The sequence below is a fragment of the Priceomyces carsonii genome (genome assembly GCF_900007245.1).
Source record: "Priceomyces carsonii strain CBS4050 genome assembly, scaffold: Debaryomyces_carsonii_scaffold_1, whole genome shotgun sequence".
In the NCBI taxonomy this organism is placed as follows: domain Eukaryota; kingdom Fungi; phylum Ascomycota; class Pichiomycetes; order Serinales; family Debaryomycetaceae; genus Priceomyces; species Priceomyces carsonii.
This window is the reverse complement of record NW_026946674.1, coordinates 1,951,821-1,965,069: the sequence shown is the minus strand read 5'-3', so window position 1 is coordinate 1,965,069 and position 13,249 is coordinate 1,951,821. Positions and strand designations below refer to the sequence as shown.

Sequence of the window (13,249 nt, the reverse complement as noted above, 5' to 3'; positions counted from 1 at the left end):
GTTTCTCGTCTAAGGACTTCTCGTGAAACAAGACGGCATATAGTCTGCTTTTCTATTACGATGCCAGTTGTAATCTGGCTGGCCGCGATTAACAAAAGCAAGCACTGCTGACTTTTGAAAGAAGATGGAATGGCTCTCTTTATTTGGTATGAAATATACACATGAACGCTACTTAGTTATAAGGTGGGGTTACTTCCTGATAGCCGTGTTACTCGTGCAATTGTATCCCGGTTGCCAAACCCAGCAGATGTTGATCAAGCTGGTGATCCCTCTCTTCTATGGGAAGTTCCTCCGAAATAGCGGAATGGTCTTCCCGAGAGTCGCTTTCGAAGCCTTTCACGAAGTCGGCGAAATCAGACTCTAATATTCGGGAACAATAGATTAACAACCGATAACGTTTTTCCATAACATGAGGATCGAAATCTTGACCCAGATCTTCATCTAGATTTCGATCAAGATAATTTAATTCTTCCTTCGTAGCTCGGTAGCTAGAATGGTAAGTAACCTGAAAATCAGTTGAATGTTTCGAATTATATCTTATTAAATGTTCATGCATTCTATCCTCCAAATGGTTTACAAGGTTTTCTAACTCATTCATCTCGATGTCCTTCTCCTCGTTCAACTTGTTTTTAATTTCTGAATGTAATGATGGAAAGAGAGTCAAGATTTGAATAATTATGTCCTTCCAAAGATTAATTAAATTATCTGTAACCGTGAATGTCCATCTTCTCTTTTTGATTAAATATTCATAATCTCTTGTCCTTGATACTGAATGCTTGATCAACCGATTCGTCAATGCTTCAATGACATTATCAGCGAGTCTTATTCGAAGGCTTTGAGTGAAGCGCAAGGTACTAGACGTAGTTCTTAACAAGATATTAACAGTCCTTGATACTGTGCCAATATCTTCATTTTCTGGCCATATCCTTTCCTCTATCCAGTCCAATATGAAACTATTTGAATAAAACAAGACATATAAAACACCTAAAAGCAAAACTATGACAATATTTTGCTTCCAAAATTTGAAAAGTATTTGATTAAGACCAAAGACATATACGAAAAAAACAACCTTGAACATATTAGGAATAATGACATGGAGGTTCCTACTAAGAAAACTTATCATCCCTCGAATAATTGATACAGAAATGTTAGTAATAAAACCGGCCGCGTCAGCATTACCTCCCAGGCCCTCGTTGGATTGAGGATGCTGAGTATTATCAATCGCATTTTGACCATCATTATGAATCAACACTTTCACTTGCTGCATCAATGATCTTTTGTCGGAGCCTTGGAATGTATTATTTAACCTTGCTGCACCTGAGGGGCTCAAGAGTAAATATGGTTGATGCATACTGTTGTCCACTATAAAACATTGTGAGCTGCTTAGTGAGGCACTTTGCGTTTCGTTCTCAAGATTCAATTTTATATCGTATATAATAGGTGAAATATCATGCTGCGAAACCAACAAGTCCTTTGAGTTGCCTCCTGTTGAGTGTATCCTGTCAAAGGACTCACCAGTCAAATTCCATTCATTGCCATCCGCAAGAACTATTCTAGTGGGCTCATAAGGAGAGAACTTTCTAGGACTTTGCCTATTCCCTTGCCTTGAAGTCTGTGTATTAATATTACTTCCTTCAGCAGGTAAGAACTCAAACCTTCCAGGAGCCCTCAAGTCTCTCCAAAAATCCCTGCTCAAAACACCTCCTGATCCATTTAAATTCTCAGAGACTTCCAAATTTATTGAAATAACTTCTCCAGGCTGTAAGCGTTCTCTTTCCGAGGATAGGATATCATATAGACAAGAAGCATCATTCTCATATGGACTCACAATTAAGTGAGTATTATAATACAAGCTAATCTGATCGTAAAACGTTCTTGCAACAGAATTGTGATCCATTCTGTATATTATCTGATCTTTAAACTCCTTGACTGTTGTACGCAGATTAATTTCAAATAAATTTGATCCCTGCTGTAAGCTTGGAAAATGTGATTCAATTTTGATTAGATAACGTTGAGTATTCCCCAGTACAGGAACTATTTTAAAAATAACTGGTATCATTGGTGTAACATCTATCTTGAGGATCTGAGAAAGTGTGAGGCTGTTATCATTAATGACTTCATTTGTTGATGTCAAGAGGAATTTGAAATTGCCACTATGGAGTGATCCTCCACTTTTCTCTATCATGTAGTCTCTTATTGTATCAATTGAGGAGTACAAAGATTCTCTGAAGGTAGATTCTTGATATTTTCCGCTTGCATCCCACCACTGTACAACCAAATCAAAGAATTCTATTCCTGGATCTCGCCGTGGAACTGAGGGTGAATGCATTAACGTATAATCAATAGTGAGTCCAACATTCTGATAACTTTCACCGATCACTTGAGCTGTTTGTAGAATATCACTAAGGCACTCATTATCATCTAGATCTCTTTCTTCATAGACTAAGTGCAAGAATAATGGTCGTAGGGCGAAGTGTTCTGAATTTTTCCAAACCAGATTTTTTATATCTTTAATTTTATGCCTCAAAGTCACATTTACTATGTATTCATCTCCAATAAGTTTATCCTCCTCTTCTGAAAGATTCAAATGCTTAACTTTCAAGAACAAAGGGAAAGGAACGTCCATCTTGAGCTGGATAAAAGGTTTATAGTAGTTATCTGCTTATACCACTTTTCGCAAAAGTATATTAGTGAACTGTATATTAGCAAGTACCAGGTATAAAATAAGTAATATAGTACTATTTACAAGATAATTTCCTCTTTGGAAATACATATATATGTATACACATGATTTTGTTCACTTCTTGATTGCATGATATCTTTTACCCCTGAAGGCAAATATCTGATTGTTTGCTTGAAATGTTTCAGTAGGATTTGTATCCATTAAATCCAATTTAGTAGATCCAAAAATGTTTTTTGTCGTATCCATCAACACGTCCATCTCTTTATTCAATTTATGATTTTTGAGCCAGTCAACCTCCCTCAGTATATCCCGTTCATGGTATCCAGTCACAAAGACAGCACATTTTGACTCCAATAACCCTTTCAAAGATTTATCCCACACTAGCTCATCAGCAGTCGTAAAACCGGGATGAAACAAGAAAAATACATCCAAGTAAGGATCAAATGGAAATAAATCTTGTGTATCATAAACATCGTTGAAATATTGTGTATGGTGAAGGAGCGATATTTGCTCGTCAAACTTATTGACCATGGGCCGACCATGCGGCTGATCTGTAGACTGAAATGATCTAGTTTCAGGATCAAAATAGCACTCAGGTCCTATGAAATGAATCTCAAACTTAGTTTCGGGAAACAAATAGCCAAACTGTTTCCAAACATATCCTGGCAACATAGCTTCCATCTTTGCTCCTACCAAAAAAATCCTCATCGGTCTTTCTTTAAATGTACCCGAAGTATCCCTTGATTTTGCATAAGGAGGGTACAAAGTATAACGAAGTGCAGATAAAGATCTTAGACCTTCTAAAGCAATAGGTCCCTTGGGCGCAATATCATATGGTGAAAACTTATGCATAACAGATGCGATAGTTATGGGATAAGTTAAAACTTTGGATGCTGCAGCTAAGTTGAATTCAGTGTTCATAGGGTTGAAATCTCTAGTATAGAAAAAAGTATCCCAAGATGACATGCTAGTCGTAAAATCGTGTTCCTGTGGACCTGGGAAAACAAATTCATCAAACTTACGGCCAGATCGCAAATCATGCTCATATAGGTTTACCTTTTTCAAAAGTTCATATTTCTTCTCTGACTGATATACCTCGTCTTCTTCCCATGCTTCCTTCGAGTGATGGGTCGGAATACCAGAATATGGACACACAAAGTTAACAGATTTCTTCGTGACTGGACAGAGTGCTTTGGTTCGAATGAATGCCGCCCTCATACGGATATCTTCATACGGAGATTCGTCCCATTTGTAGAAGGGGGTCTCTAATATATCCTTATTATCAGAATTATCCAAAAATAGTATTCTTTTAAGAAGTGATATATTCCTCCATTGACCTTTGAATGATGTTTTAGTGCCTGTTAAACCCGTCTTTGGAGCCAGTCTAATGTAAACTGAGAAGACCATATTTACAGTTCGACCTGAGGGTACTCTGTATACGGACTAAATTACTTGAAATCTTATATTCGTTAAATCTTCTATAATTTTTTAAGCTCGATCATACCGGAGATGATATTTTATCGCCATTCTCAAATTTACACGTTCTATATCTAATCAATAATGTCGTACATTTAGTTTGCAACCAACATGTCAAAATGATGCAAAGAGTAGATTGAAGTGGAGAGTAACTACAAAGCAGTATCAGCTACCTTAACTGTACTCTTGGAAAATTCTTCAAAATTCCATGCATTCTTCGTGGCATCCCATTTCGGAGGATCAACAACGCTGCCATTGTGATCAAGCATATTGTTCGGATCTACCAACTTAACATCTAAAGTTTTCTCTGGAAAAGAGCCATCTCTCTGTATTCTTACCAAGTATATCAATGTTGCATAAAAGTCATAAAGTTCGAACCATAATGTAAAACTGTCACTCCATTGTACCAATAGTTGCTTCTCTTCTAAATCAGTTTGTGGTGCAATAAAAATTCTGCCAATACCATTGGCAACCATTTTTGAAACCTTATTGGCTAACTCTTGATCGGAATTGTACTCTCCGTTAAAGACAAGAACAGTTCTCAAATTAAAATAAAGGTTGGAAGTTGACGTTTCCACTTTATTTTGACCCAAATAAAAGTTACTTCCACAAGGTGATAGCCAAAGACTTGATAAATTAATTTTGTAGAAAAGCGGAACCGGGAATTTTCTATCATTGAATGGTGCCTTATTATTGTATTTTTCAAAGTCAGGAGTATAGGATGGAAGAGCACTATCTATTTCATCAATCAACTTACACTCTATCTTGTTCTCCATATCATCAGCATTAGTAGGTCTCAATTCTCGAATGGAGCATAATTGAGGAATGCTTATTGTCATTTCATATTGGCATGTTTTAACTTCATGGACGCTCAAGATTTCTGGCTTTCCAAGATGATGCAAATGACATTTATAAATCACGTCAACTTTTCTTGGCTGAAGAGTGAGATCACAAAGCTCTCCATCCGAAAGAGTATGTCTTAAGGATCTTTGAGTATGCCTGTCATATATCGATCCAGGAGTAAAAGGGCTCACCTTATTGTCCGTAAGAGAGAAATCTGATGCAGATAATCGGCTACTATTCCACGGCGATTGATTTTCTATCTTTATCGCACCTTTAGAGGGGCCATTAAACCGCCCTAAAATGTACACGTAATCAGGGTATTCAGGTACATGCTTCCCTGTCATCATTAATTTTTCTAGAGAGGGATGGAACTGAGAAACCTTGTCACCAAAACAATATGAAAAAGTCCAATATCCACCATCTAGTGCGTATGCGTACACGCATGAGCTCGTAGAGAACGAGTTTCCTATTACTTCAACTGCATTTTCGATAAGCTTCGTTTCATTGCTGATGGCATAATGATCAGACTCTAAAAGGGGATCAGTTTGCGAGCCATTTCTAGGCAAAAGGCATATATATTGCGCCTGTTCTGTTTCTCTATCTATTTTGAGTATTTCATATATTCCATTATATTGTTCATTGTAGTTCAGTGTTAGAAGAGCTTTTGCGTGATTTTTAGGAATATATGCATCATTATACTTTATTGAATACTTAGATTTACGAAATTGATCATTCACAGCAAATACGACTTGAAGCCAAACGAATATGATGCAGAAAACGTGTAAAACTGTCTTCCTATTCTCCATAATAGTACTATGAGCTAAAGATTAATATAATATTCGCACTACAAATTATAGAAATGATTAAGAAACTAAAATATCGTTGCGAGTCTTGAATAAAGCTCGTCTCAAACCTTAGTTGTGTTGGAATTAATCTTTTCTTTATATTCCTCTACTCTATTACACCACACATGGATGTTACAGAAGCACCAGCAGATGTTCGTGGTCTCACCACTCCACAATTAGATGGAGGAGAGTTCACTGGTCAGTCTGTGCGAAATAAAGTCACCAGAAATGATGATCACAATGAAGATGTTTCAAAAAATGCTACTAACCACGGCTCCTCAATGTTGGAGCTTGTTAGGGAAATCGAAGACAAGCTTGGAGAGTTTAATGGAATTATTGATGCAGGTGACGCAGACTTGGGTAGCAGAATAGACAATCTTGTTAGACGCGTTAAGAGCTTCGAAGACTCTTTAATAAAGGAGAGATCACCTCCATAATAGCTAGAGAACTTGTTTGCATTTGTAGTTATATACATGGTTTTATTATTGATGTTTCCTTTCTTTACTAGTTCTTTACCTACTACTTTCTTTTTTGTGTAAATATTGAGGCATCTAATTGGAAAGATAAGTTCAACTTTTAAGACGAAATTGTAGCTGAAGGTATAATGGGAGCTGAAAAGAGGTCCAAAAACTCCATCAGACGTCAGAAAAGCAAGCTTAGGAAGTTACAGAATCTGAAAGATAAAGTAGACAATAGAGATAAAGCTGATGCAACCAACTTGAGTAACAAGACTAAGACTACGAAAAAACCAGTGTTTAACAATTCTATCAAACAAAATAATGTTGAGTTCGAAGATGATGACCTTGTAGCTGAATATCAATCTGTTTTCCTAAAGTTCCAAAGAACGGATAATGATAGGATAGAGAGTAACACTTCGTCTAATAGTGTTAGCGATCTGAAGGAAGAAAATGAAAGGTGGCGTGAAGTTAGTTCCGAGGATGATACAAGCGATGAAAGTAGTGACGAAAGTGTTAAGTTATCTAGACGACAGCAGAGAATTCGAAACAAGGTGCCAGTATCTCTTTTGAAGGCTTCTACTTCTCGACCTGGAGTTGTCGAAATGAGTGATATTGATGCACTGGACCCTTTTCTCTTGGTCACAATAAAGTCGATGCCAAATGTAGTACAGGTTCCAAATCATTGGTCTTCTAAAAGAGAGTATTTATCTTCAAGGAAAGGTGTGGAGAGACCTCCTTTCGAATTACCAAAGTATATCCAAGATACAGGTATTCAGGATATGAGAGGAACTGATGATAGATCTTTAAAACAGCTGCAAAGAGATAGAGTGCAGCCAAAAATGGGTAAGCTTGACATAGATTATGAAAAACTTAATGACGCATTCTTCAAGTTCCAAACTAAGCCCAGATTATTTGCATTTGGTGATGTTTACAGCGAGGGAAGGGAAGTATCTGACGAGTATATAGATGAAATCGCAAAACTAAAACCAGGGATGGTTTCAAGTAGACTCAGAAGCGCTTTAGGTCTTCCTGAAGCTGACTTCAGTATACCTCCACCATGGCTTGCCGTATTCAGAGAAATTGGGCGACCACCTGCTTATGATTCTCTCACGATCCCTGGCTTAGATATCCCATATAATAATGATGGTTACAAATCTCTGACAGGAGGGCAAAAGAACATCGAAGTTGATATATCGACACATTGGGGTAAACCCCAAGCTTATTTGGAAAGTTCTGATGAGAGTGAGAGCGAGAGTGAGAGTGAGAGAGAGCATGAAAATGTTGATGAATCAAATCTAAATTTAACTAGTAACGAAACAGGAAACGAGTCTCAAAATTATCGAGAGGAAGAACCTCAAAAAGTTGAACTAAGCGAGTTGATGAGTCATTCGAAACCTTTGGGTGCAACCCTTTCTACTGGCGCTGAAAATGAAACTGGCTCGTTATACACTGTCCTCGAAGAGACACTGGCGAAACCAAATAATAGTATACTAAGCAATGAGCATGCCTATGATATTCAGAATGTGGAAGTTGAAGAGATAAAATCACAAATTGGAGGTTCGCCCAGAAGTGCAACACATCCTCATGAAAAAAGTTTCAAGTTTTAGGAAAGTATCTATTCAATTACATTTCTGCTTGTTCAAGTACCCCAGTAGTGCTTGGCTCTTGCATTCGATTCATTTGATTCATTCGTAGCTCCATCTATCGTATGACTTGGAAATAGATTAATTTCATCCAAATTGTGGGTGTTCTGAGGAGTTGCTGCAACGTTATCATTATTATTAAAAGCAAAATTTGACTCTAATGGATTCAAATAGTTTAAAATGTCTTGATCAATTTCTTTGAAGATATCTTCAAGAGAATAATGGGAAGGTATCTCGGTAGGATCAGATGAAACATTCATATTTGCGTATGATCCCACATCTTCAGGTAGCACATGAGACGATAATATTTCAGATGATCCCTTTGGTGGGTCAACATGATCCTTTAAGTCAGTAATGTTTTCTTCCTTATTTGTATCATTCAACTCTTTGGGAACCTCAAGGTTTTCTATCTCCTGATCTTTACTCATGTTCATAAGGTTCACCAAATTCAGATTGTCTTTATAAGCATTCAGTGGCGCATTATAGCTCTCTGAGAAGATCATCCATTTATAGATTTTACTTAAAATAGAAGACATTTGAGAACATGCCAACAGCTTGAATTCAAACTCATTCTTTTCAAATATTTTTGAAATTTCATGGAAATATTGCTCAACACTTATCTTTAAATCTTCGGGGTTATTAGAAGGAAAGCCCTTCTTGAAAATTTGGGACTTTAGCAATAATCTTAATCTAATAAGTAGAATTAAAGCATGCAATGGTCTATAATAAAAAAAACTGGGATAGTTTATAGTCTCTTCCATGTTTAGAATGATAAAAGAATTTAACAAATTTTCACATATCTTTATTAACTTACTTATGTGTTGCAAGTATGCCAATTTATCAATCATTTCGAAGCCAGTCGTAGAAGATTTCTTTCCAGAAAAGTCATGTTGATGATAAAAAATGTCACTTACTAAATTATCGTAGATTAACATGAGCATTTGATAATAAATGATGGCAAGTAAATATTTTTCTTTGGGTGCATCGTCGCTTGGTCCCAAATACTTGTCACTTGATGGTTGCATAAATCCACTTTCTACCAATGTCAGATAAAGTAACTGCTCGTATCCATTTATCACCCACTTGACATTATTCAAAGGCAAAGAATCGATGTTTGAAAGTTGGATAGGTGAGTGGGAATCAGACCCTCGTTTCGTAGAACTATTTATTTCACTCACAGTGTTCCCAGAACCACTTGAAGATAAAAATTCAAATATTTCCTGCCCAAGATATATTACCTGAGCAAAGCAACATAGGAACCTATCATTTTCCGTAGGCAAGTTCTTGCCCTTTTGCAGTAAAAGTTTAACAGCTTCTTCGTGGCTCTTTGACCAAGAGACTAACTTGAACTTTGGCAAGGATAATCCTAATGATCCACAACAGCAGTATACACTGAGAAAGGCGCGTATTTCATTCCTATTGTCCATGGTTTCTTGCAAATATTCCAAGCTACGAGTACCGTATTTTACAGACTCGCTCAAGTCGATGCACAAAGAAACATTGAACGCCATTAACAAGTTCAACTGATTTTTGAAGTTCCCCAATCTACGGGGAGGCGGGCACCATAAAGAAAGGATTAAGCAAGTATAGACTAAGTGGTATGTGAAATCCTCCGACTTCCGATAAAGCTGATGACATATTAAATTTTCAAGATAGTAAGATAATAGATTGAATAATGACACATTATTCAGAGTCTTCTTAGAATCTAGGTCTGGAATCAGGTTGTCATTTATAGCAGTCACACATATAATAGCAGTTAATAGCAAGGGAGAATTCTCAGCTAAAAAATAGAAATCCTTGAGTTTTGAGGAGAATGATATAACAGGATAGTAAGGTAGCATGCTGTTTAAGAAATAATCGAACCTCGCTTGCGATTCTTCTAACGTAATAAGTTTGTAATTAAATACCAATTCCTTGATGAGATTGGATTTCAATGGAATGTCAGGATATTTTGATTCAGGAAGCTGTTCTAAATTATCGGCCTTGGGTTCAGTTGGGCCATTTATGGTTTTAAACTTTTTAGAAATAGACTCATACTGCTTACGAATTTTTACCACTCGAGGAGATTTTGGATCAATAGTCTGTTCCTCAAGCTTATTTAGGGATATCATTGCCTCCTCTAGCAACTTGGCTACTTTTGAACTCTCCTTGGAAATATCTACCTCTTCCACATCAAGCTCCTTGGTTTTTCTTTTCTTTCTCCTTGCAAATTTAGCAGTCGGATCTTCGTCTGGTGAGCATTCGACACCTATAGCAAAACATCTTTTACATGCCAGATAAGATGGATCTTCATAAGAGCATTTCATCTTCAATCTATGACACCTTGCACACGCCCTTACCTGTCTCCATTTCTGGGAAAAGTCATTTCCCGAATTGTTTTGGCTTTCACTAGAATCCAGGTGTCTTCCATTCAGAACAGAGTTCAGCATTTAAGGGAGTATCAATTGAGTCAACTTAAATACAGCTATTCCATTAATTATATTGGACCCTTTAGGTACTTTTGCCCAAAAATATATCAGCGTTAGTAATCAAACTAGTTGATTTTTGAATCCTAGTAAGGATATACCGATATATTTTCTTTCTATCTAATTATTCTCGAATCAAAAACCCCTGGAGATGTCCGTAACCATAGAAGTCGCGATGAGATCCGCGATAAGCCCTAGAGATAACACGAATGTAAAATACAAGATTCTATTTTCTCTAAGTGAGATATTGATCAGTGTCTAAATATATCTATATAAACCAATGAAGATTGATATATTAATGAAACCTGACTCAAAAACATTAATGATAATATGCAATATGATTTTAAGCTCTGAGGGCATTAATTTTCATGACTGGAAAATTAAAAATCAACAGTTGGCATCGTGTCGATTGACTTATCAATCTTAGCACCGAAAGAAGCAATACATTTGGCCATTGTAGGTGATGACCTAGAAATAACGTCGGTGAAGTAGAAATTGTCAATAGGATTCTTTAATGGACTACCGGTAGCCTTAGCATTTTTGTTTTTAGAGACGATGTCTTTAAGACCAATTTGAGCTACTTCCTGAGAAACAGGTTCAATCACATCATGTCTTACCAAGTGAGGTGCAATTTCCCCAAGCCTCGATCTAATAGAATACAAATCGTCATAAGGCAATGGAGAGTTTAAGTACTCGGATAACGCTCTAATGATCTTCCAGTCCTCACGAGCAGAATCGGGGGGATTGGTGGCTGCACGAGTTATCTGTGTCCTACCCTCAGTATTTACGTAAGTGGCAGACTTTTCTGTGTAAGCAGAACCTGGTAAGATGACATCAGCAAAAGTTGCACCAACATCACCATGATGTCCTTGGTAAACTACGAAAGCTTCCTTTGGTATATCTTTACTGGTAACCTCGTCGGCACCTAATAAATAAAGGATTTTAGCTTTAGTTTCAGCTGTCTTTGGATTCAATGTCACAAACCCGACATCAAGGGCACCGGCACGAGAAGCTTCACGATGTAATAAGTTCAAACCATTCCATTCTGGAGTATTGAAATTCGAATGTTTGCTTGCAAAGTCAGCTACGGTATTATAAAGGGCCGCAGCGTCTTCGGACTCAGCAACACCAGAACCAACAATAATCATTGGGTTTTTAGCAGCAGCCAACTTTTTACCAAGTACACCATCAAGTGCCTTTTTCAAAGCACTGGCATCTTTACCGTAGTTCTCGAGTTCAAAAGTAGATTCAAATTCCTGCCCTACATGGCTAATCTCCAAGTTCAGTCTCAACCACACACCCCTAATTCTAGCATTCAAAACTGCGGCTTCAAGTCTTGGGTTTGTACCAACTAATAAAATTTGATCGGCTTCTTCTATGCCATCAATGGTAGAGTTGAAAGTATAATTGGATCTCACATCAACACCGTAAACATCACTGGCTTGCTTTACATCAGTTGTAACATTCTCTGATCCCAATTTATTCAACAAATCTTTTATGGCAACCATGGACTCTACATCGGTCAAAGCTCCAGAAATTGCTTTTATTTCATCTCCCACAGGTTTAATTTTATTAAATGCTGCAGCAATAGTAGACAATGCTTCATCCCAAGTAGCAGGCTCAAATCTGTCTCCATTCCTAATTAATGGTGTGGTCAAACGCTGAGTCTTTAAACCATCGCAGGCAAATCTTGTTTTATCAGATATCCACTCTTCATTGACTTCATCATTAAGCCTCGGTAAAACTCTCATAACTTCCATTCCTCTGGCATCAACCCTAACGTTTGAGCCCACTGCATCCATTACATCGATTGTCTCTGTTCTTTTCAACTCCCAAGGTCTCGCTCTGAATGCATAAGGCTTAGAAGTCAACGCACCAACAGGACACAAATCAATTATATTACCTGATAACTCAGAGTTGATATTTCTCTCAATATACGTTCCAATTTGCAAGTCATTTCCACGGCCTGAAGTACCTAATTCAGGAGCGCCTGCAATATCATTCATGAATCTTACACATCTAGTACAGTGAATGCATCTGTTCATCGAAGTCTTGACTAAAGGACCAATAGCTTTATTTTCGACAGCTCTTTTACCCATCAACTCCTTAAATCTGCCACGATCTGCGCCATACCTATTAGACTGTTCCTGTAAATCACATTCTCCACCTTGATCGCAAATTGGACAATCCAAGGGATGGTTTTCCAAAAGCATTTCGGTAACACCTTCTCTTGCTTTTTTGATTCTCTCTGAATCTGTGTGGACGACCATTCCATTTTGTACTGGCATGGCACACGAAGCAATTAACTTGGGCATCCTTTCAACGTCAACTAAACACATACGACAGTTACCTGCGATAGCTAACTTATCATGATAACAGTATCTTGGGATCATTACTCCAGCCTTATCAGCAGCTTGAATAATGGAAGAACCAGCCTCGATAGAGACCGTTCTACCGTCAACAGTGACTTGCACATCTGCAAATTTTCTCGCAGTAGATGATAGACTACGCTTTGATGCCCTTAATAAAGACGTTCTAACACCCAACATCCTATATGATCCTTCAAGCACTAGATACTTTAATCGTCTTTGGAGTAGTTTGAAATTCTATATGTTCAACTGGGTACGAATATAGTTGTCCTTATAGGTTTTCCTAATTTTGTGATACTTGACTTTCTATTGGGTTACAGTAATCAGATTGATTAAAATCTGATTCGCTAAAGACGGTAAAGGGAGGGTAACGGATTCTTTAATTTTTCGAGGATTAATACTCAGTATGTATCCTGTATACAGATTCACTAATGATAATAGCTAGATAAAACGGCGACTATAAGACA

The 13,249-nt window shown here is 37.3% G+C and overlaps 7 protein-coding genes across 7 annotated transcripts; 2 read left to right on the top strand and 5 right to left on the bottom strand.

The window, feature by feature from the left end:
• Positions 1 to 208: 208 nt before the first annotated feature.
• FGR34 (Fgr34p) lies at positions 209 to 2,626 on the bottom strand (the record flags this gene model as incomplete). Its single annotated transcript, XM_062950843.1, has 1 exon — positions 209 to 2,626. The coding sequence occupies one exon, from the start codon at positions 2,624 to 2,626 to the stop codon at positions 209 to 211; it is 2,418 nt and encodes an 805-aa protein (XP_062807905.1).
• Positions 2,627 to 2,797: 171 nt separating this feature from the next.
• Positions 2,798 to 4,090, bottom strand: MSS51 (Mss51p; the record flags this gene model as incomplete). Its single annotated transcript, XM_062950842.1, has 1 exon — positions 2,798 to 4,090. One exon carries the CDS (start codon positions 4,088 to 4,090, stop codon positions 2,798 to 2,800), a length of 1,293 nt encoding a protein of 430 aa, XP_062807904.1.
• A 221-nt stretch (positions 4,091 to 4,311) lies between these two features.
• On the bottom strand, positions 4,312 to 5,808 carry PRCAT00001081001 (uncharacterized protein; the record flags this gene model as incomplete). The annotated part of the gene is made up of 1 exon (XM_062950841.1): positions 4,312 to 5,808. The coding sequence occupies one exon, from the start codon at positions 5,806 to 5,808 to the stop codon at positions 4,312 to 4,314; it is 1,497 nt and encodes a 498-aa protein (XP_062807903.1).
• Positions 5,809 to 5,972: 164 nt separating this feature from the next.
• On the top strand, positions 5,973 to 6,284 carry PRCAT00001080001 (uncharacterized protein; the record flags this gene model as incomplete). The annotated part of the gene is made up of 1 exon (XM_062950840.1): positions 5,973 to 6,284. One exon carries the CDS (start codon positions 5,973 to 5,975, stop codon positions 6,282 to 6,284), a length of 312 nt encoding a protein of 103 aa, XP_062807902.1.
• A 167-nt stretch (positions 6,285 to 6,451) lies between these two features.
• On the top strand, positions 6,452 to 7,912 carry PRCAT00001079001 (U2 snRNP complex subunit; the record flags this gene model as incomplete). Its single annotated transcript, XM_062950839.1, has 1 exon — positions 6,452 to 7,912. One exon carries the CDS (start codon positions 6,452 to 6,454, stop codon positions 7,910 to 7,912), a length of 1,461 nt encoding a protein of 486 aa, XP_062807901.1.
• A 32-nt stretch (positions 7,913 to 7,944) lies between these two features.
• Positions 7,945 to 10,377, bottom strand: ZCF39 (Zcf39p; the record flags this gene model as incomplete). Its single annotated transcript, XM_062950838.1, has 1 exon — positions 7,945 to 10,377. The coding sequence occupies one exon, from the start codon at positions 10,375 to 10,377 to the stop codon at positions 7,945 to 7,947; it is 2,433 nt and encodes an 810-aa protein (XP_062807900.1).
• A 416-nt stretch (positions 10,378 to 10,793) lies between these two features.
• PRCAT00001077001 (uncharacterized protein) lies at positions 10,794 to 12,962 on the bottom strand (the record flags this gene model as incomplete). The annotated part of the gene is made up of 1 exon (XM_062950837.1): positions 10,794 to 12,962. The coding sequence occupies one exon, from the start codon at positions 12,960 to 12,962 to the stop codon at positions 10,794 to 10,796; it is 2,169 nt and encodes a 722-aa protein (XP_062807899.1).
• Between the last annotated feature and the right edge of the window lie 287 nt (positions 12,963 to 13,249).